The sequence below is a fragment of the Nycticebus coucang genome, chromosome X (assembly GCF_027406575.1).
Source record: "Nycticebus coucang isolate mNycCou1 chromosome X, mNycCou1.pri, whole genome shotgun sequence".
Classification (NCBI taxonomy): domain Eukaryota; kingdom Metazoa; phylum Chordata; class Mammalia; order Primates; family Lorisidae; genus Nycticebus; species Nycticebus coucang.
Genome location: NC_069804.1, coordinates 22,812,000 through 22,833,281, shown reverse-complemented (window position 1 = coordinate 22,833,281; position 21,282 = coordinate 22,812,000). Strand labels below are relative to the sequence as shown.

General features: G+C 46.1%; 1 protein-coding gene across 1 annotated transcript; it reads right to left on the bottom strand.

The window, feature by feature from the left end:
• Positions 1-13,040: 13,040 nt before the first annotated feature.
• LOC128576714 (keratin, type I cytoskeletal 18-like) lies at positions 13,041-14,288 on the bottom strand. The gene has a single exon (XM_053578966.1). The coding sequence runs from the start codon at positions 14,286-14,288 to the stop codon at positions 13,041-13,043; it is 1,248 nt and encodes a 415-aa protein (XP_053434941.1).
• Between the last annotated feature and the right edge of the window lie 6,994 nt (positions 14,289-21,282).

Sequence of the window (21,282 nt, the reverse complement as noted above, 5' to 3'; positions counted from 1 at the left end):
GGCAGCAAGGGTTAAAGAGGAGGACATGTACATATAGAAAGTAGATTAAGATTTTAGCAGTCTTAGCTTGAGGGAGTTTTCTCCTGGGACCGCTTTTCAGTGGGTTCCACTGTTGCATGTGGTTTTCTTCACTTGGGAGTGGTGGGTCCATGCTGACAAGCCGTCGACTCTCACAGCTGTCGGAGTAATGAGGATGACCGTGAAAGGGCCTTTGCACCTTGGGGTGAGTCCTTCTTTTTGGAATAATTTGATGTACACTCTATTTCCAGGCTGGAAAGCACCATTGGGGTCCTGGTTAGTTCCTCTGGGATCCTGTTAAGTGTCTCAAATCTGGGAGTAGATGTCTTTCTGGATCTGGGAGAAGGACTGGAGATACTTTAAAAGAGTATGGTTAGTTATGTCTGCTAATTGAGGATCGTGTACACAATTTCTCATATGGAGTAAAACCAGCCCTATATGGGGGTACATCTTGCTCTAAGGGTGGCTAAGGGCAGGAGCTCTGTCCACTTTCTACCGGTCTCATCAATGAGTTTTGTTAAAGTTTCTTTTAGGGTCTGGTTCATTCTTTCTACCTGTCCTGAGCTATGTGGCTGGTAGGCACAATGGAGGTTCCACCATATACCTAGGGCTTTACTGATTGCTTGGGTAAAGGCAGAAATGAACGCCAGCCCATTATCTGAGACAATTGAAAAAGGTAGTCCATACCTAGGGATTATCTCATTTAGAAGCATTTTTGCAGTGGTTAAAGCAGTTTCATTTGTGGTGGGAAAAGCTTCTACCCACCCCAAGAAGGTGTCTGCCAGCACCAGGAGATGTTTATATCCTTTACCGGCTGGATGGAGTTTGGTAAAGTCAATTCCCAACTGTCTCTGGCATAACGCCCCCTGGGGCATATTCCCTCTGGAAGCCTTGTTCCTACCTTGGCATTGACCTTTTCGCAAGAGACATAACGGGTTGCAGTGGACTGGGTCAGTATCGAAAGTCCTTTAAATGCATATGTGGGTTGCAGTAGCTCTTGCATCTTACCTCCTAGATGGGTGGTGGTTGTATTTGCTGGACTAGATCTTTTCCCATTGATTCTGGTAAATATATCTGGCCACCTGGCAATTGTAGCCGGCACCATTGGTTTCTGTTGCCCCCAGGCTGTTAGCATGTTTTATTTCTTCTTGTGAATAGTGAGGTGTGGTGGTAAGACTAGGATCTGGAAACCGCACTCTGGTGACTGGCAATAATTTTCAAGTTTCCTGAGACAGTTCATTGTTGGGGCCTGAGACTGGCTCTGGCCTGCCTTATTATCTAGTGTCCGGTTGCTGACTGCTGTGCCATTATCTTGCTCCTGAACAATTACCCTTAGATGCCTTAGGGCTATTTGTTTTAGCAGAAAGGAGAGAGAGAGAGAGAGAGAGACAGCATTTGAAGAAGAGAAGCAGTCTTAGTAAGAGAATGAGTCTTAGTTATCTTAGTAGAGAGATGCCGTGCAGGTGTTCCGCTGGCAGAAGCAAAAGAGTCAGAGTGAGCTGCTGTGTCAAAAGAATGTACATATGTGCTTTGAATGCCTTCTCCTACATCTTCTTATAGTTGTAATCTCGTGGCTCTTAGCACCACAGGTGTAGAGACTGCCAATTACTAATGCTCTCGTCTCTCAAGCTCTTGTGTTCTCTTGTTGAGAGCTGAAACCCTTCCCCTTGCCCTTATCACCAAGGTGTCATATACTAAGATGTTACAGATGTTTCTTATGATTACTGAGTGTTCTAAGTTTAGCTCTCGCTTCTCCTTACCATGAGCTGTATGGTCTACTATAGTTCATTTTTAGATCTAAGCTTTTTCTGTGGCTGTTTCATCTAAGAACTCAAGGGGTTTCACGGGTGTCAGAGCCACTTCTCAGGCTATTTTGTCTGCCAGGTGGTTGCCTGTGGCCACTGAGGTGTCAGACTTCTGATGACCTTGGGAATGGATCGTAGCAACCTTCTTTTTTTTTTTTTTTGTGGTTTTTGGCCGGGGCTGGGTTTGAACCCGCCACCTCCGGCATATGGGACCGGCGCCCTACTCACTGAGCCACAGGCGCCGCCCCATAGCAACCTTCTTTGGAAACCAGAGGGTGTTTAGCAGTGCCAGAATTTCAGTTTTATTTTATTTTATTTTTTTTGAGACAGAGTTTCACTTTGTCACCCTCAGTAGAGTGCAGTGGCATCACAGCTCACAGCAACCTCCAGCTCTTTTGTTGCAGTTTGGCTGGGGTCAGGTTTGAACCTGCCACCCTCAGTATATGGGGCCAGTGCCCTACTCACTGCGCCACAGGCGCCATCCAATTTCAGTTTAATTTTTAATGGCCTTACCACCTGATGTCAGTAAGCCTCTCTCTATATATATTTTTCCTGTGGTGTGTGCTGTGTCGAAAGCATATCAGCTGTCAGTGTAAATGTTAATGACTTTGTCTTTTCCCTATCTGAGAGCCTGTGTGAGAGCAATTAGTTCAGCTTTTTGGGCTGAGCTGTTAGCAGGAAGGGCCTGTGCCCAAAGTACCTCTTTTTGTGTGGTCATTGCCGCTCCTACTTTCCGGGAGCCTTCTCATAGATAACTGCTGCCATCTGTGAATACTGTGGCCTTGACATTTGAGAATGATGTGTCTCTCAAGTCGGTGTGCCAGTGCTGGGAGTAGTCTAGGACGTCTTCACAGTTGTGTGCTGGCTCTGTTGGGTCATTATCTGGCATCAGTATAGCAGGATTCAGGTTTTGGGTCTGAGCAAACTGCAGTTGAGGCTAGTCAAGTAGTAGGCTTTGGTATTGGGTGAGCCTGGCATTTGACATTCAGTGACCCATGGCCCCTTGGAGGAGTGTTTCCATGACATGAGGAGCTGTCAAACTAAGTCTTGTCCTAGACTTAATTTGTCTGCCTCCTGTACCAGTAGGGCTGTAGGTGCGGTGGCTCATAGATAGCCTGGCCACCCAGAGGCTACCAGGCCTAGGCATTTAGACACGTAAGCCACGGGCCGCGTTCATGGCCCGAGTCTGGGTCAACACCTTTTGCAATACCGCTTGTTTCATGTATAAACAGGTGGAACGGCTTGGTGATGTCTGGCAAAACCAAAGCTGGGGCTATAACAAGGGTTTGTTTCAAAGCTTTAAAGGCCTGGTCTTACTGGTCTGTCCTCTGAGGGGTCCATCCCCAGCAGTGGCAGCATATAGGGGCTTTGCAGTCTCAGCAAAACTGCAGATCCACAGCCAGAAGTAACCCGCGGCCCCCAGGAATTCCCAGACTTGCTGTTTGGTTGTAGGAGTTGGGTATTGAAGGATTGCTTGTTTTCTTTCTCCAGTCAGCATCCGTTGGCCTTTTGACAACGTGTACCTGGGGTACGTCACCTCTGTTAAGCAGAGCTGCACTTTCTTTGCCAACATTCTGTAACCTAGATCTTGGAGGTATTGGAGGATGTCCCGGGTACATTTTAAGCAGTCTTCATAATTCGTAGCAGCCAGCAGGATGTCATCAACATACTGAAAGAGAACATAGTTCATATACCTGTCTTTGAAAATTTTCAGGTCTTTTCCAAGGCTTCTCCAAAGAGGGTGGGAGAATTTTTGAAACCCTGGGGGAGCCTTGGGTAGGTCAGTTGACTGGTCATTCTGGAGTCTGGGTCAGTCCATTCAAAGGTAAAGATCTGCTGGCTGGCTGGGGCCAGTGGGATGGAGAAGAAGGCATCCTTTAGGTCTAGGTCTGTAAACACCTGGAATTCTGATGGGAGGAGACTCAAGAGAGTGTACTAGTTTGGAACTGTCAGGTGAATGGTTTCTCCCTGCTGTTTACCTCCCAGAGGTCTTGCACTGTCTGGTAGTCTGACGTCCCCAGCTTCTTGACCAGAAGAAATGGTGTGTTCCAGGCCAACTGGCAGGGAGTTAAGATTCCAGCTTCTAGTAGATGCCGGACATGGGGGGTTATACCTTGTTGGGTTTGCTGGCTCATTGGGTACTGCCAGACCCAAACCAGGGAGGCTCCAGCAAGGATCTGGACTACACCTGGGGGTGGTGGCTGGCCAGTCCATGGGAAATTGATTCTACCCACACTAAGGGGAAGTCTTTTTGTAGCCGAGTCAATAGTGTCGGGGCTGCTGGTTTTGCTTTTTCCTCTCCTCCAGGATTACTGAGGAGATGGTACTTTTCAGATAAAGGTGTGGATAGATGTAACTGGTAGACTGGGGATTCAGGAACTGGAGTGGGGATTGGGTCCAGGAGTATTTCATCTCTTTGTGGGGAGAATGAAATGGTGGCCCGGAGTTTCCAGAGCAAGTCTCTGCTCAAGAGGGGATAAGGGCAATCTGGGATTACCAGGAAAGTGTGGTCACTTGTTTCTGTCCAAGGTCCACCAGTCTGATGTTGGGTGACTTGAGACATCTGAGTGGCCCCAGTGGCTCCCTGGATGGGGATCTTTTCTTCAAACAAGAGTCCCAGTGGTTCCTGTAAAGCAGATCATTCCACCAGGAATCGGATCTGGCAGCCCCCCACTGTGGCTGGTGCCATGAGCTCTTAGGGGCCTAGTGGGAGAGAGCCCCGCCCCTGTCAGTCAGAATCGTTATCCTTTTCAGTTGATAGTGCCAAGGCCTTATTGGGTCTGCACTTGGGGCAGTCTTTTTTTCCAGTGGCCCTTTTTCTTACAGTATGCACATTGATATCTCTCCAAGTGTTCCCATTCTAACTGACCTGTGGTTTGGGGTCATCGGTCTTTTCCTGCTCTGTTCCTTGCACTGTCTGCAGAGCTGTCACAATAACTTTTGCCTGCCGGCACGACATCCTGTTTCTGCCATTCTCTGTTTCTGTTTCTCAGCATCTCTGTTATAATAGACCTTTTGGGCTATCTCTAAAAGCTGAGAAATGTTCATGCCTGTGAATCCTTCTAACTTTGTAACTTCCTTCTGATATCTGGAGCTGACTGGGAGACAAAGGCTAAGTTTACCACCTTAGCATTCTCTGGAGCTGAGGAGTCAAATGGGGTGCATACTCAGAAGGACTCTCTGAGCCTCTCTAGATATGCTCCAGGTAGTGACTCCCCTAGGCCTTGGATCACCTCAGTTGTTTTTGAGAAATTTATAGGTTTCTGGGTTGCTGCCCACAGACCAATTAAGAGAGACCGGTAGAAAGCTTCTACAGCCTGCAACCCTGCCAAGGTATTGGGGTCCCAGTCCAGCTGCTCCGCCGGAAAAATTCTATTAAGCTCTGTCTGTCCTTTCTCTCCACTTTCTCCAGAGCTGGCCAGGAACGCTTTTCTAGCCTCTGTTCGAACCCTGTCTTATTCTTCCACTATGAGGAGTGTCAGGGGAAGCTACTGACAAGCATTCCAAGTGAGACAATGAGTCCATTTTCTGGACTCAATCAAGGAAACAAGAGCTTGTGGCTTTTCTGAAAAAGGCGGGCTTTGGGTTTTCCAGTTGTACAAATCATAAGTAGAGAAGGGAACATGGACAAGAATGGGTCAATTTCTGGGAGTGTCTCATGAAGGGGGATGACTGGGGCCCCCTTCTGGTCCGTGTGGGATCTGAGGCAAGATGCCAGGGATAAATGGGGACATTGGTGGGGAGTTGGAGCCTCTTATTGAGGCACTGATGGGACTCCCTCAATAGAGGAAACTGTGGGTAAAGATGGCCTTCCCCGGGGAGTGGGGCCTTGGTGTGTGCCACACCTTTTGGGGGCAAGACACCCTTGTAAGAGGGACTTTACCTAATAAATGCAATCAGTGTAATGTGGTTTCTTGTACCCTCAATTAAGCCCCAACAATAAAAAAAAAAATACAGAGAGGAAAAAAAAGATGGCCTTCCCATATGGTAGAGAGGTGGCAGGTCCTCTTCCTCCCCGGAGGGAGAGAGTACTGGTCTGGGAGCTCATTGGCCTCTCTGTGGGCATGGACAGGCAAGGACCTCAGAATAGGATCACACGGCACAGACTTGCAGCCAAGGTGGGGTGGCTGTGAACTAAACTGAGCGACTGGTCAATATAAGGGAATTGGTCTGGGTGACCTGGCTTCCTGGCAACCACTTGGTGTACTGCAGTCACCAGGGCTAGGTCCAGGGAGCCTGTTGATGGCTACCCCACATTAAAACTTGGCCACTCGACCTCGCAGAGGACCTGGACACGATTCTTTGAGAACTGAACTCTGTAATCTCTGAGAAGCCTGTGGTGAAATTCTTCAGCATACATTGTAAAGGTGTCAAAGACTTACTCTGTTGAGTTCCCATGACTCAGCAGATACACAAACACAGAGGTGTTATGAGGACAAACAAAAGCAATCACAGCCAAAAAAAATGGCAACTACAAGAAAGAAGCATATGAACAAATCTAATCTGCACATCTGAGGCCAGAGCATCCCACTGGCGTCCTGGTGTTTGTAGGAACCCTGGGATAGGCCTACCCAACTTATAGGCAGCCCTCAGGAGCTCTGTGGCTCTTTCTTGGTTGACTCTTGGGAGCCCTTGTCGTCTCCTTCTTGGACCTCCACTGGGTGGTCCTCAGGAGTTCTTATGCCTCCTTCTTGGGCCTCTGCCCTCCTCCCGGTGCAAAACCAGTCCCCAGGCTACTTACTAGCATCCCAAGTGGCGCTGGTGTCCCAGCGACTATTCTCTGGTCCATTTCAGTGAATACCCTAACCACAAACAAAATGCAACAAGACACAAATAAGACTCACCTCTCAAGAGTGGACTATAAGACGTAATTTGGATGAGGAGTTGACAAGAGTCAGTCCAAAGCCCTCAGGAGGAGTTCAGGGAATTATGGGGCCCTGGAATGTCTCAGGGGGTGCTTTGCCTATAATTCCTGCCCTCTCTGGGGGGCTGCACAGGGAGACTGACCCTTCGACTGGAAATCTTGCTGGGGCCTCCAAATGTTGTACTTGGCATGAGTGGAATGATACAGAAATGCCAGCACACAGAGTTCAAATTAAGTAAGGTTGTTTATTGGGCTGGCCAGTCAAGAGCAGGCTCATGCCACAAAGTCTCTTGACCCCCTTGAAGCAGGGGTGCAAAGTTTTTATATGGCACTTCAAGTGGAGGATGGGAAGCCCTAGCGTAAGCAGAATTTTACAGAAGCTAATATCTGCAAGGTTACAACTGTGGGGAGGAGTCTTACAGGGGGTCTTAAAAACTGCACACAGACAGACCAGGTAGACTTGTGACAGGATTGTGGTTCCCACAAGATTTTTTTCAGTTGTCACAGGATTTTGCAGCTCTCAGGTAAATTTCCCTCATGTTTTTGCAGGGCCGCTACTTGCTCAAGGAGCTATTTTACTTACAAAAGGGGGGGAGGTTGGCAAGCTCTTAACAAAATGGAGTAAGTCTGGTTCACTTGCTCAAAATGGATGGAATTAGGGCATCACAAGATAGCCTTCTTAGAAGTACATTTGGCCGGGCGGCGCCTGTGGCTCAGTCGGTAGGGCGCCAGCCCCATATACCTAGGGTGGCGGGTTCAAACCCGGCCCCGGCCAAACTGCAACCAAAAAATAGCCGGGCATTGAGGTGGGCGCCTGTAGTCCCAGCTACTCGGGAGGCTGAGACAAGAGAATCGCTTAAGCCCAGGAGTTGGAGGTTGCTGTGAGCTGTGTGAGGCCACGGCACTCTACCGAGGGCCATAAAGTGAGACTCTGTCTCTACAAAAAAAAAAAAAAAAAGTACATTTGGCCATGTTTGCACAGCTTATTCCAAAACAGGTGTCTTTTTTGTGATCATTTTGATATTGTCATTCCATAATGTTTAGAGGGAAGTGGAAACCATACCCTTTTATAAACAATCCAAAGAGAAGAATTTCTTGTAGAACAGGTCTTTGCCAGTACTTCGTGAAATTTTGTTTCATAAGAATAAAGAGAAAGTTACTTTCTTCCCCTCCTTACATTGAAAACTGGCTTGGGGGAATCTGTCAGGAAATCTCTGGAAAGTAAATATAGCTGTATGGTTACTCTTCAATAACAAAACATCCTGTAATCACTTCTAAAGTCTTAGAAGTCACATCTAGTGTAATGATTAAAAACTTGCACTCCTGAATACTGGTAAATTTTTGCCCATTTTAAGCTGGTGTCTTGAGTTTTAAAATCTAGTATGTGATGTATATGTATTTATATATGGTATTGATAGAGTTTATCTCTTTTTGTCTTTCCTGCCTTCATCTACCTTCCCTTCCTGGCCAACACTCTTGATATGGTCCCTAGGGGAAAAAGTGAATGTGGGGAAGAATATACCCTTAAATAATTTGCAAATTTATAAGACTGTGTGATATCGAGGAAAACCTCAGTGGATACTTTCATGGGTGCATTTTAAGCTTCCTAAAGGGACTTCAGATGGCCAAATCCTGCCATATCCATTGCCTTTCATCCAGCTGTCACTAGACACCCCCTCAGTTCCTAATCTGTTGTGATCTATGCTGCTGTTTGGGGTTGTTTACCTCTTTGGGCACTTCTCCTTGGTGCTTTCCTGTTAAAAAAATCTGAGTAAGCACACTTTCATGGGATTGTCATGTTGACCATGGAAAACACAAAACTTTCTTCTTTAGATAGAGGAAGTACAGTTCAATTTCAAGTCAGCCCTCTCATTGCATATTCTGGTCATCATTTTTCAGCTCTAGGTTCTTGACTGTGGGGAGTAGGCTGTGGCTGGCAGGGCCCCCAAAGCCTGGGAAATGCTCAAGGAGGAACCCCCAACCACTCTCCTCCTTTAACAACGTTCTTTCTACCTGCCAGAAGTCACGTAGCCCATGCATACTTGTTATCGACAAGCACAGTTCTTCCTCTTTAAGGTTGATCTCTACCCCATGTGTTGAGATTTATGTAATTTTGTTAATATGCTGTATAAATAAAGATTTTTACACGGTTCAGGGGCCGGTTGCAGTCATCAGCTGCATCAGCCCTTCCTACATCATCCTATCTTGTGTCTCCTGTGTTTCTTTGCCTCTCCCCGTCTTTCTGGCTTCATTTCTCAATTTCCTACCATTTCCACTCAGGTCAACTCTCCCTCCTTGCACCGGGTTGTGAGAGGTCCCTCTGTCATGCCAGTACGCGACACTTGACTTTATAGACATCAAATATTCCTATGCTTCACTGACTATAGAAGACACGTGTCAAGGTTGGAAAACACAGTCATTGTTTCTGCAGGGCAGCCCTATCCCCAGTTCTTTTCCCATGTGAGTCAGATACTAGTGCCTGTCTCCTTCTAATTGAAGGGTCTGTATGTCTAGCTTCTAATTAGACACTAGATTCTACTGAAAATCTCAGGGTTACTGGTCTTCACTTCTCTTGGGAGTTTTCTGTCTGTTCAGGTTTTCCTTTGGGAGCTTACCTTTAATTTACTAACTCTTATGGTGTCCACATGTTGACCATTGAAAACACATCCCTTTCTTGTATAAGTGGTAGAAGTGTTATAAGTCAGCCCTCTATTATATTTTTGATCTGGACAGATCCTGACCCAGGTCCTTGGCTTAATTTGCATGCATCAGATAGTAGTCCTAGTGTCCTTCTAACTCTAGGATATGTAAACTTTAAATTGATATAACCCATCTACAGCAAACCCACAGCCAATATCATATTGAATGATTAAAAAACTGAAAGCATTCCTGGTTAGAACTGGAACCAGTGGAGGATGTCCACTATCACCATTACTATTTGACATAGTGTTGACAGTCCTAGCCAGTGCCATCAGACAAGAGAAGGACATCAAGGGTATCCAAATGGGGACAGAGGAGGTCAAACTATTGTTCTTTGGTGATGATATGATCTTATACCTAGAAAAGACTCCTAGAAATGATAAAGAAATACAGCAAAATGTCAGGATGTGAAATCAGTGTACACAAATCAGTAGCCTCCTTTTATGTCAACAACAGTCAAGTTGAGAAATAGGCCATGTGCAGTGGCTCATGCCTATAATCTTAGCACTCTGTGAGGCCAAGACGGGGGATTACTTGAGCTCAGGAGTTAAAGACCAGCCTGAGCAAGAGTGAGCCCTCACTTCTACTAAAAAAAGAAAAAAAAAAAAAAACCAGAAAAAACTAACTGGGTGGTGGGTGCTTGTAGTTCCAGCTACTCAGGAGGCTGTGGCAAGAGGATTGCTCAAGCCCAAGAGTTTCAGATTGCTGTGAGATATGATGGCATGGCCCTCAACCCAGGGCTCAAGTTTTTGTCAGTATTGTACTATATTGGACATTTATTATTAACATTTTGGCATTTAGTGCCTTTGCCCAATCTCTTATACCTGAAAACATACTGCTTTAAACATCCAATTCAAGATAGGCTTTCAGCAACCTGTGATCCACCACACCTTCACTGACTGTACCCTTTATCGTAGGAGCTGCTAAGGCATTTCCTTATTCACTTTACATATTTCAAAAGTGAGGGAAAATCACTTTGTTTTATGAGTTTCCAGGGTTCCTGCAGAGCCTGCTACATAGTGACTCAGTTTTGCTCTCTCTGGGCTTGAAGCATTCTGGTTGTTCTCAGAGAATTTATATTGGATTTATAGTCCTAACTTAAACTCCAGCTCTCAAGTGTGGATATTTACAGCAGTATGTTTTCTCAGGGATCCTCTTTTGTATTTTCAAAGACCCACTGAAAAAACTTGAGCTCTGTATTTGTTGGTTGCTGCATTTATTACAGCTTCTGTGTCCAATCAATCATGGCCAACTAGTATTTCTAGTCCTTCATTTTTGCAGAAAACCAATCCTTGGCCCATGCATTCTTTTTTCTTTTGGATCACAATGTGTAAGGACTCCAAGCACTAGTCAAGAAACTACTATCCTAAGTTTGCACGTTTTCATGTAAGCTGGTGGCTTACATGAACAGCAACCTCCAACTCCCAGGCTCAAGCAATTCTCCTTCCTCCGCCTCCCAAGTAGCTGGGATTACAGGCGCCTGCCACAACGCCTGGCTATTTTTCGGTTGCAGCCGTCATTGTTGTTTGGCGGGCCCGGGCTGGATTCGAACCTGCCAGCTCAGGTGTATGTGGCTGGCGCCTTAGCTGCTTGAGCTACAGGCGCTGAGCCTAAGCTGGTGGTATTAACTCTGGTTCTCCTGTCTCCATTTTGGCTCCAGGTTGAGGTCTTCCATGGTCTGGGAAGTCTGGGTCTCAGCTTCTTGAAACATTTATTTCATATTGTTTTACTCCTGTTCTCCTGGAAGCTGCGAAGTTCACAATTACCTTTTGGAAAACTGTTGGTGAGATGGTGAAACCTTGCAGTTTGAAATAGAACAAGTGTTTTTCTTTCTTTTCTTTTCTTTTTTTTTTTTTTGTGAAAAGGGAGGGAAATGATTCTGGAAATTCTAATGACTAAGTTTGTGGGTAGATTTAATTTCAGATACCAGACATATGGAAGATGAATATGTGGAAATGGATTCCATTAGGATTCTTTCTGCCCAGCTTTCCTTACAGAGTCTCCTTAAATGATTATAAAGTCCTGTCTTCATAACAGGAACCACTATGTTCTTTGTAGATGTCACTCAGCATATAGAGTAAGAGCAGATAAGACTTAAAGGAAATGATAGAAAAAGTAGAAAAGAAAGAAAGAAGGGAAAAAAGGATACGTTTGTATATATCCAGAAAGACAAAGTGCATGTAATATAGGTGCAGTTCGGAATGCCTTCATCCCATCATTCTATGAAGATAGATTTTCTGAATCTAATAGTGTATGCTGCCAGTTGAAAAATGTTTGTAGGCATTGTTCTTAGTAATGTATCTCAAGAATGGAAAAAAAATCCAATGTACTCAATACCAATATGAAACCAGTGTTCATGCCCACGTGAATGATAAAACACAAATATTGCTTAGCAAAGGGGAGGAGGGTCCGGGGGAAGATGATTGGCAGAGGGGGGAGGGTGATTGGTGGGAGGAGGAAGGCAATGGGTGTAGTGCATAATATGAGGGTGTTCAGCACACCCCTGGGTGAAGGGCTCTTCTACAACTTGAACTTTACCTCAGAAGTGAGAACAGTGTAACCTAAAAATTTGTACCCTCATATGAATTTGAAATTAAAAAAAAAATGTAGGGTTAGGGCAGTGTATGTTATGATTTAAATTTCCCAAGATCCTGGCTACTTGGACTTTTGGTGATCTAAGCTTTAAATGCCATCTTTCTAGCTAGACCTTCGTTCTTTTAAGAACAAAGAGCCCCCTTGGTGAAGGTCAAAGCCTCTCTTTCTATTTGGAACCAGAGGCTTAAGGCACTTACTGGTTAAAGCAAGAAAAGGATTTTAGGGCACCCAAGTTGCCAAACCTTTCCAGCCCCTTTGGGCATTTGGGTACAAGTCACTGTGCTGCTTTGATGCACAGTCTGTTTTACTCTGATTGGATTGAAAATAATCCTCACATTGGATAGAGGACTTACGTATGTTTGCAGTTGGGCCCTTTCACATCAATATGCATACAGGGTTATAACTGATACTGGTGAGCGTATTGTGTGAAGACTTGTATTAAATATTTGTTATTATTTTCTTGATTGTAAGGGATGTTCCCAATGGGGAAATGCCACTATAGAGCACTGGTAGTGGGAAATAAGCGAATACTCTGCGCCCAGCAGACTTTTTTAGACCAGCTATGAAGTAACTGTAAAGTGTAATAGGATACTGTAATTTGGATTTTGATAATGCAAATAAGAACCTATACTTATCAAGGAGGTAATGGAGGCAGAGATGTTAATAAGATTATGCTATTCTAATAGTCTTGTGTTACTAGTGAAATAATCTGATGGTTCTTCACATCTCACTGTGTTGACCCGTAAGATCAATGTAACAGCAGTCCCTCTGTACCTACCTAGATCTTCCAGACCTCATAACAGTTGGGGAGTTCATTTCACAGAATGATGAACCTGAAATCTAATGATGGACATATTAATGTTAATGTAAAAGCATTCTACATATCCCTTTGCAACTATACGATCAAAGCAATCAAAGCATATTCACTGCATGAAACTCATTTGATGATATATGTCCAATACATGTACTGTTCCACATTGACCTATACTTTCAAACAATTTTTTTTCTAGTGACCTCTGAACTCTTTATTGGTATAAGCACACGTTGCTCTTACTGCCTCAGTGTCTCAGAACTTTGGTGTTATTGGTCTCAGACACCACTTTGCTGTCCACTATCCTGCATGTGGCGCTCTTTTGGATGGTTTGCATGGAGTTGCTGCTGTCTAGGGCATCACCAAGGTTGAAGTCCTCATCGTCTTTCAGCAGGCGGCGGTAGGTGGCAATCTCAGCCTCTAGCTTGACCTTGATGTTCAGCAGTGCCTCATATTCCTGGGCCTGGTACTGCCCCTCTGCCCAGGCCTGTGCCAGTTCTGACTCCAAATGCAGCAGGACCTCATTGGGATTCTCCATCTCCATGGCATAGCAGGCCTCCGCCTCCCTCAGGCTGTCCTCCAACCTGAACGTCTGATTTCTCATGGAGTCCAGTTTGATCTTCAAGGACTGGACTGTGTGTGTCAGCTCTGTGAGCATTGTCTTAGTAGCTCCGACCTCAGCAAACTGTGAGGTGACCACTGAGGTGCTCTCCTCAATCTGCTGGGACCAGCTCTTATCCAGCTTTTCTTGGTTCTTCCGAGCCAACTTGTCATACTGGGCCTGCAAGTCTGCTATGATCTTGCTTAGGTCTTGGGATTTGGTAGCATCTGCTTCTAGAGTCAACCCAGAGCTGGCAGTCTGGGCTTGTAGACCTTTTACTTCCTCCTCATGGTTCTTCATGAAGAGCAGCTCCTCCTTGAGAGCCTTGATCTCTGTCTCCAGCTGCATCTGAGTGACATTGGTGTCATCAGTGACCTTGCGGAGCCCATGGCTGTCACTCTCCACAGACTGGATCATGGCCAGTTGGGCATTGTCAGTCTGCAGAACCATGCAGGTATTGTCCACAGAATTTGCGAAGATCTGAGCCCTCAGGTCCTTGATGGTCTCGAAGTAATGTCCCCAGTCTCTGACCTGGGGCCCCTTATTCGCCAGGTATTCCAAGATTTTGCTCTCCAGCCTCTGATTATCAGTCTCCAGGTTCCTTACTCTGTCCAGGTATGAGGCCAGGCAATTGTTCAGTTCTTTCGTGGTCTCCTTCTTGGTCTGGATGCCCCCTGCCAGACCCTCGGCTATCCCTGTGGCCAGGCCCCTGGTTCCCCAGCTGCCCTGGAAACTGGTGGAGCAGGACTCAAAGATTCGGGAGCCTGAGTCCCCGGTGCCTGCATAGATGCTGGCTGCACTGCTGGTGGGCCGCACACTGTACCTGGGCGCCTGAACTGAGCCCAGGGACCAGTAATTGCAGGAGAAGGTGGTGGGACGAGTGGTGAAGGACATGATGTTTGAAGAGGAGAGGATAAGACTTGGATGAGATCTCAAACAGTTTTTTATCAGTGGATATTCCACAGCTGAAGAAAGACTGAAACCTAACCATAGGGGTGCAGGTGACATTACATGATGACATTGGCAGACTACGGGCAGGCATACTATATGCCTAAGAGAGGTGGTCTGAAAACCCAGAGATCAGTGCTGGAAAATTAATCCAAACTCATATTAGCAGCCGTCCACCAAGGCATAACTCTTGGAAATGTGGCTGACAGCCAAAGAACAATCTCAGAGCCCTTTAAAGAAAAATTGATTGAAAATAATCAAAATATGGCTCAGTGTCCATAACACAGTGGTTACAGCATTGGCCACATACACCGAGGCTGGCAGGTTCGAACCCAGCCTGGGCCAGCTAAGCAACAGTGACAACTGCAACAGTGACAACTGCAACAGAAAAATAGCTGGGCATTCTGGCGGGCGCCTGTAGTCCCAGCTATTTGGGAGGCTGAGGCAAGGGAATCGCTTAAGCCCAAGAGTTTGAGGTTGCTGTGAGCTGTGACGCCACGGCACTCTACCCAGGGAAACATAGTAAGACTCTGTCTCAAAAAAAAAAAAAAAAAAAAAAAAGAGGGCGGTGCCTTGTGGCTCAGTGGGTAGGATGCCGACCCCATATACCGAGGGTGGCGGGTTTGAACCTGGCCCCAGCCAAACTGCCACAAAGAATAGCCGGGCGTTGTGGTGGGCGCCTGTAGTCCCAGCTGCTCAGGAGGCTGAGGCAAGAAAATGTCTAGGAGTTGGAGTTTGCTGTGAGCTGTGATGCCACAGCACTCAAAAAAAAGAAAAAAGAAAAGAAAAGAAAATAATCAAAATCTAAAGCCACTCACATGAGGTATAAAATATGGTAATCTCATTTTGTACTGGATGCATTTCATACTTACCATGGGAATCCTGCTCAGTGTATTACATAAGATTACTCAAAAGCTTTGTACTTTGAACAGCAACATGACTTAGAAACTTTCCAACAAGATATACATGCCAGGTTTCCTTTCAGTGCGGGAATCATGGCAGCATGAGAATATTTAACATTTTTGACTAACATTTTTGCAGACTGGAACCAGTGGAAATATGATGTATTCACCAGGAAACAGCATACTTTGGGGTTTGCTCATGGTACTTTCCTGATATTACTACCCAGTATACTCCATTTGAAAGACTGTGATGGATTGTTAGTTATTGCTGGTGGACATTGAGAAAGTGACACAGCAAGACAGGTGGTGGTATGTCCTACCATAGGAAGACCTAAATGAAAGTACTAATAAAATGACTATTGCCCAGGTAACATTCATTTTTACATGTAACATGAATATTAAGGAAAGAAAGAAACCAGACATTAATAGTATCTCAGAGCTACAATTACTCCCCAGAAGATGGCTGTCGTAGATTTAGCAACTGTGACAACACGTTGGGTTTCTTGGTGGCTTTAATATACACATTTCTTGTGGTTATCTGCATCATCTTCAGGGACTTATCAATTAAGATAAAAGTAAAGAGGTATGTGAGACAGAGCATCTATGCACCTCCCCAAACTATTCACAATTACATGAAAATGAAAATTTTCGGACTGGAGAGTTGGGCTGTGTTGGCTTGCCCTGATAGTCAAGCCCTCAAATGCACCTTTGAGTGACTCTGAGTTAGTTGTCAATAGCCTGGCAGTGTGTGCTGTGGCTGATGGATGAAGGACTGGACGACTCATAGTCTTTGTGGGGATGAATTTTTGCAGCAGAATTCGCAAGACACACATCTCCTTTTCATGCTCTGTGTGGATGCCCATGAATAAGGATGGTTTTAGTATCAAAATTGGTAGAATCAAGAAGGTCGTCATACGTGTCCTGCCTAGGTCTGGATAAACTGGGCAGGATATGTAAGGGTAAGGCATGGTAATCCATCTACAGTATGGGACCTAGCCTCAAAATAAGATCTAGTCATTCTAATACATGAGGCTAAGATCTAGTGATTCCAATACATGAGGCCAAAGAATTCTGGAAGAGGTACAGAGTGTGCCTTTTGCACAGTAGAGAGAGGATCATTGGATCCCAAAGCCAGAAGTACCAGAACTGACCTTCTACCTTCTTTTCAAGAGTGCTGCTGGTTGTGGATTACATTATATTCCTTTTTTTGGGATTGCACAGCTAACCCATTTCCATAGTTCCATAGAGGACTTTTAGACTTTCCTACATGTTCAGATTCATTAATTGGATACAATCAGACAACGGTGCCAGGTTTATGGGAAGAAGTACTCATTAGTGGGCAGCTAACTGGCCTATTTGCTGCATGCTCCAAGTAATAGCCAGGTAGCATGTACCATTGAAGTACGGCATGGATTCTTTAAGGAAGAATTAAAAACCAAGAACTACATGAACTATGTATGCTCAGCTCCCAGTGGAGCACAGTTTAAGAAAGTCAGTTTGGGCCAGACGTGGCTCATGCTTGTAATCCAGGCAGTTTGGGAAGCTGAAAGGGAGTATCATTTGAGCTCAGGAGTTCAAGGCTGGAGTGAGTTATGATGGTGCCACTTGACTGCAGCCTAGGCAACAGAGCAAGGCCCTGTCTCTTAAAAAAAAAAAAGAAAAAGCTAGTTTGGGTACCAAATGTGGCAGTTCCCCAGAAGGGTACCTCCCATTTGAACTGAATGTTTAATTGTGCATTTTGGGAGTAGGGTATTTGGTAGACTCATGATAGTGAAGAATATGCCTGTCACATTGGCAACTCTCACAGAAATTCTATATTCCTTCCAACTAAACTATTTAATACTTTTGGGCTGGGCCATGGGATAATGCCACTGGAACCAGTTATGGTTCCATTTCTTTATAAGATTGCTCAGCACTTCACTTTAGAATATGGTAATTCTGGGCATTTAATGTTTTTTTTTTTTTTTTTTTTACCTTTGGAAGCTCTGCCTTATCTCTTTTATGAGGGGATGTCTTGTATTCAATATGCCGGCCTATGTATTAAAATGTGTTACTTTTTTGAATTTTGAATATTTATGTTATATGAGAAAAACTTCTATGTCCAAACTTTTCATTGTATAATGATGTTTCGTTGGCTGGAAAGTTGAAGGTGACATTCTCTGTGCCCTTGGGTGTTTGCCAGCAAGGGAGACTTAAAATCTCTAACAAAATCAAAATCTGTCAGTTATTATACTTGAAATAATTTGAGTTCACACACTAATGTTGTCTTTCATACTCTAAGAATTCTATATTCTGAGAGAACACTTACTGCTCCTACAAAACTTCTGTAAACATTGACTCCTCTCTCCTACAGCAAAAGAGGCAATACTGCGTAAGGCTTTGCCCTACCTCTTTTTTTTTTTTTTTTTTTTTGTGGTTTTTGGCCGGGGCTGGGTTTGAACCCACCACCTCCGGCATATGGGACCAGCGTCCTACTCACTGAGCCACAAGCGCCGCCCTGCCCTACCTCTTTTTGAAGAATTTATTACGTGTGATTTTAACCCTTTTTCCTGAAGGCTCATAAGGCCACAATGCCCTTTTGGGGGAATTCAGGTGAGAACATGCAGGTCAACTATCTGGAAGGCAGTAGTAGGCCTCATTGATAAAGTATGCTGTGTAAAGGGGCAGTTGGTTATACAAAAATGTAGTGAGAAAGAAGTGATATTAAAGAGGTTTGAGCAAACAACCATTGAGCCTGTATGTACTATGCTCCTTAGTTAGCTGATGAGAGAGCCCTCCAAGTTGTGCTGGAGAACAAGGAATGGAGGTTACTCAGTTGTCTATTGCCAAACCCATTTCCCAAGTCAATCTTGTCACAATGTTCTGACTAATGATGGGAAGATAAGGAAGACCTAGAAAATTTTGTTGAGTTTGGGGCCTTTCAGAGGTTGGTCTACCCTATCCACAACACCTTTCTACCTAGACCTTAACTTTTTAGAATAAAAAAAATGGTCAAGGAACTTCGATCTGTAATAGCAACTGGAGACTTTATGCATCTGTTAAAGTGGGGGGGGAGTTGACTATACTCAGGTTGAACAATCTTTTCTGCAGTTTTGGACACTGGGGTACAAGTGCTGCTTAGTGATGACCCCCTGTCGGTGTCGCAGGGCCGCTGACCAGCAGGGACGAGGACACCAACGGAAGGATCAAGGGCACTTTATTGTAGAGATGATACAGCTCGGGAAAACAGCAAGCTCTCTTCTTCCTTCCTCTTCTTTCTCCTATCAATCAATCCTCCCCCGTTACCAACTCTCTGGTACTTATATCCCCTGGGCTTCCGCCTCCCCCGCATCCGGTGCTAGCTCTCGGGACTTTCCAGCCACTCCACCTAATGGGAACCCTAGGGGAGGCAACCTCAACAGTTGCTAGGGAAGGGGCTCCGTTATAGGTTGCCTAATGTAGTACAAGCAGTTAGCGCGTCATCTGTTTCTGAGGAGCAGCTATCTCTACAGGTTAGGTTTTTCCCATCCCTCCGCCATTTTAGGCCAGCAGCCGTCGCCATCTTACAGGTCTCTCCACATCTCCCCCTTTTTGTTTATTTAATTTTGTAGGTTGGGACCATGCCTGTCTTAGGTTGTCCCCGTGCTCGAGCATAGTCTTACCCGTCATGGAGGGTACAGGCAACGGTGGCCTGTTCTCTGTCTTAGGTTGATCTATGTCGGGGGGATCTTACCCGTCATTGGCTACTGGTCCAGCATGTTTACCCAGATCTGGGGGGAGCCTCCCGATTGCAGGGCGAGGAGGGCCTGCTGGACGATGACTCGATCTCGTTGTTGTCTTTGGCGGAGGGCATGGACAAACTCAATGCCCATGGCCACGGCAGCCAAAAGCATAATGCCTAAGGCTGCGGTGCTGGCCCAGTTACGGGCATGAGAGATTATGGTTTTCACTACTCCCAGAATGTCTTGTGCGGAAGCCACTTGTACTCGAGTACTATTTATGTTTACTGTGTGATCTAGCATTAGGCGGGTGAAGTTTTCGAAGTCCGCATCCCAAGTCCCTAGGAGGTATTGGGACAGTTGCCTGGAAGCATTGCGGAGGGTACCATTGGGTTCAAAGACAGTGGGTGTAACACACAGAGAGGGCAGGGAAACTAAACAACCAAGGGAGAGGTATCTCTCCATGTCAAGTACTTGTTGCTGCAAAATGTCCACTCTTTGGTTGAGTAGGAGCAGTCCAGCGCGCAGGTGTCCATCCACGGCACTTTGGGTGCGCAGGGCCTCCGCGACCGAGGCAGAGAGTTGATTAACTGTGGTAGTGGCAGGGACTGCGGTGGCCAGGGCGGCGGTAGCGGTGGCGGCGGCAGTGAGGGCTGCGGCAACAGCAACGGCAATAGCAGCAGTGATCCCAAAATCACGTTTCGGCCTTAAGAGTGGTAGACTGCTCGTGTCAACTGTCACTGGCACGGGCACGTACGTGGGGAGTCTAAGGATCACAATGACGGTTGTGTCGTTGATTCCTGCCTGGGGAGAGCAGAGCTGCAGAGTGCAGTTGTCAGTACTACAGTTCACAGCTGTATTTTGGGTGGTTAGGTTGGCTAGGTTGACCACCAGGAGAAGGAATGGTGGAGTAACACAGACTGGAGTTGGGGGGACAGTGTTGTTGGCACACTTGGTGCTGTTACACCGCAAATGGGTCTCATTGGAATAGGAAAGCGCTTCTCCATTAGCCCAGGTCGGGGAAAATATCTGTACAGACTCCTAGGCTCGAGCACAAAGGCCATGTGGCGAACCCGCCGGCAGGGCTTGTGCGGTTGCCGATGCTTTGCATTAGGGAAAGAGGGTAGGGGTTTATGGAGAAACCGTGGTCTATCCAAAGGGGCGAGGTGGGGTCATTGCATCCGGACCACGGGACAGTGTTGGGGGGCACAAGGGCCTCCCCACCGAGGTTGTGTGGGGGGGTTTGGTGTTATTCTGGCCTGTAACATTGAGAAGAAGGGGGAGAAACCCCATGGAATGGGTGCATAAGCCATTTTGACATAGCTTAGTGACTTTTTGTAGCCATCATGATACAGGGTTGGTGCTGTCCTTTAGTTGGGTGAGATGGGGTGGCAGGCGGGGGGACCGTTGAAGGATAGGACAGGTGGAGTGGTGTTAAACCGGAAACAAAGTGTGCCCGGGAGGGACAGGGTTAATTTAGCAATGGTGGCAGACTGGCCCTGCCCATGGATAGTTGGAAAGCCTGAGCTGGCGTTGGTAGACAAAAACACTGGCAGAAGACCTGATTGTTACTAAGGGGCATAGGTTTAGACCAAGCGCGAGCGATCCCCCAAAATTGGGTGGGTTCACACATCATCGGTAGGGGGAGGAAGAGGCAGAGGGTGAGGGGAAGGGGGCTCACGTGACTCCATGATCGCAGCTTCATCGCGTGATGGGTTCACTGGACGAGTGAGTCGATCCGGGACCCACACCGGGGAGTTCTGATCCTGTGGGAAGACACAAACCGCGCCTCGGTTCCATATGAGAACCGGGTCTGGGCCACGCCATTGCCCGGTGAGAACATCCTTCCAGCGTACTTGCACTGGGGAGCCGGTCTGACGGCCGAGGCAGTGGCGGTCTGCGGCTGCCTGGCCCTTGGAGTCCAAAGTTAAAAAATTTAAAATGAAAAGAATGGTATTTAGTTTGTCTTTCGGGGAGCGGTGCGAGGAGGCAGCTCCCCCTTTTTGTTTATCTAATTGAGTTTTCAGAGTTAAATGGGCTCGTTCTATGATGCCTTGCCCTTGGGGGTTGTAGGGAATTCCATGAATTAGGGAGATTGAAAAGGCGGATGCAAATTGTTGAAACTGAGCGGAGCAGTATGCAGGGCCATTATCTGTTTTGATTTGTTTAGGAGTTCCCCAGGCGGCAAAGGCTTGCAGGCAATGGCTGATTACATCTTTTGCCTTTTCGCCAGTATGGGCGGAGGCGAAGATGATTCCAGAATATGTGTTAATGGAGACATGTACAAATTTAAGGGTTCTAAACTCGGGGACATGGGTTACATCCATTTGCCAGATATGG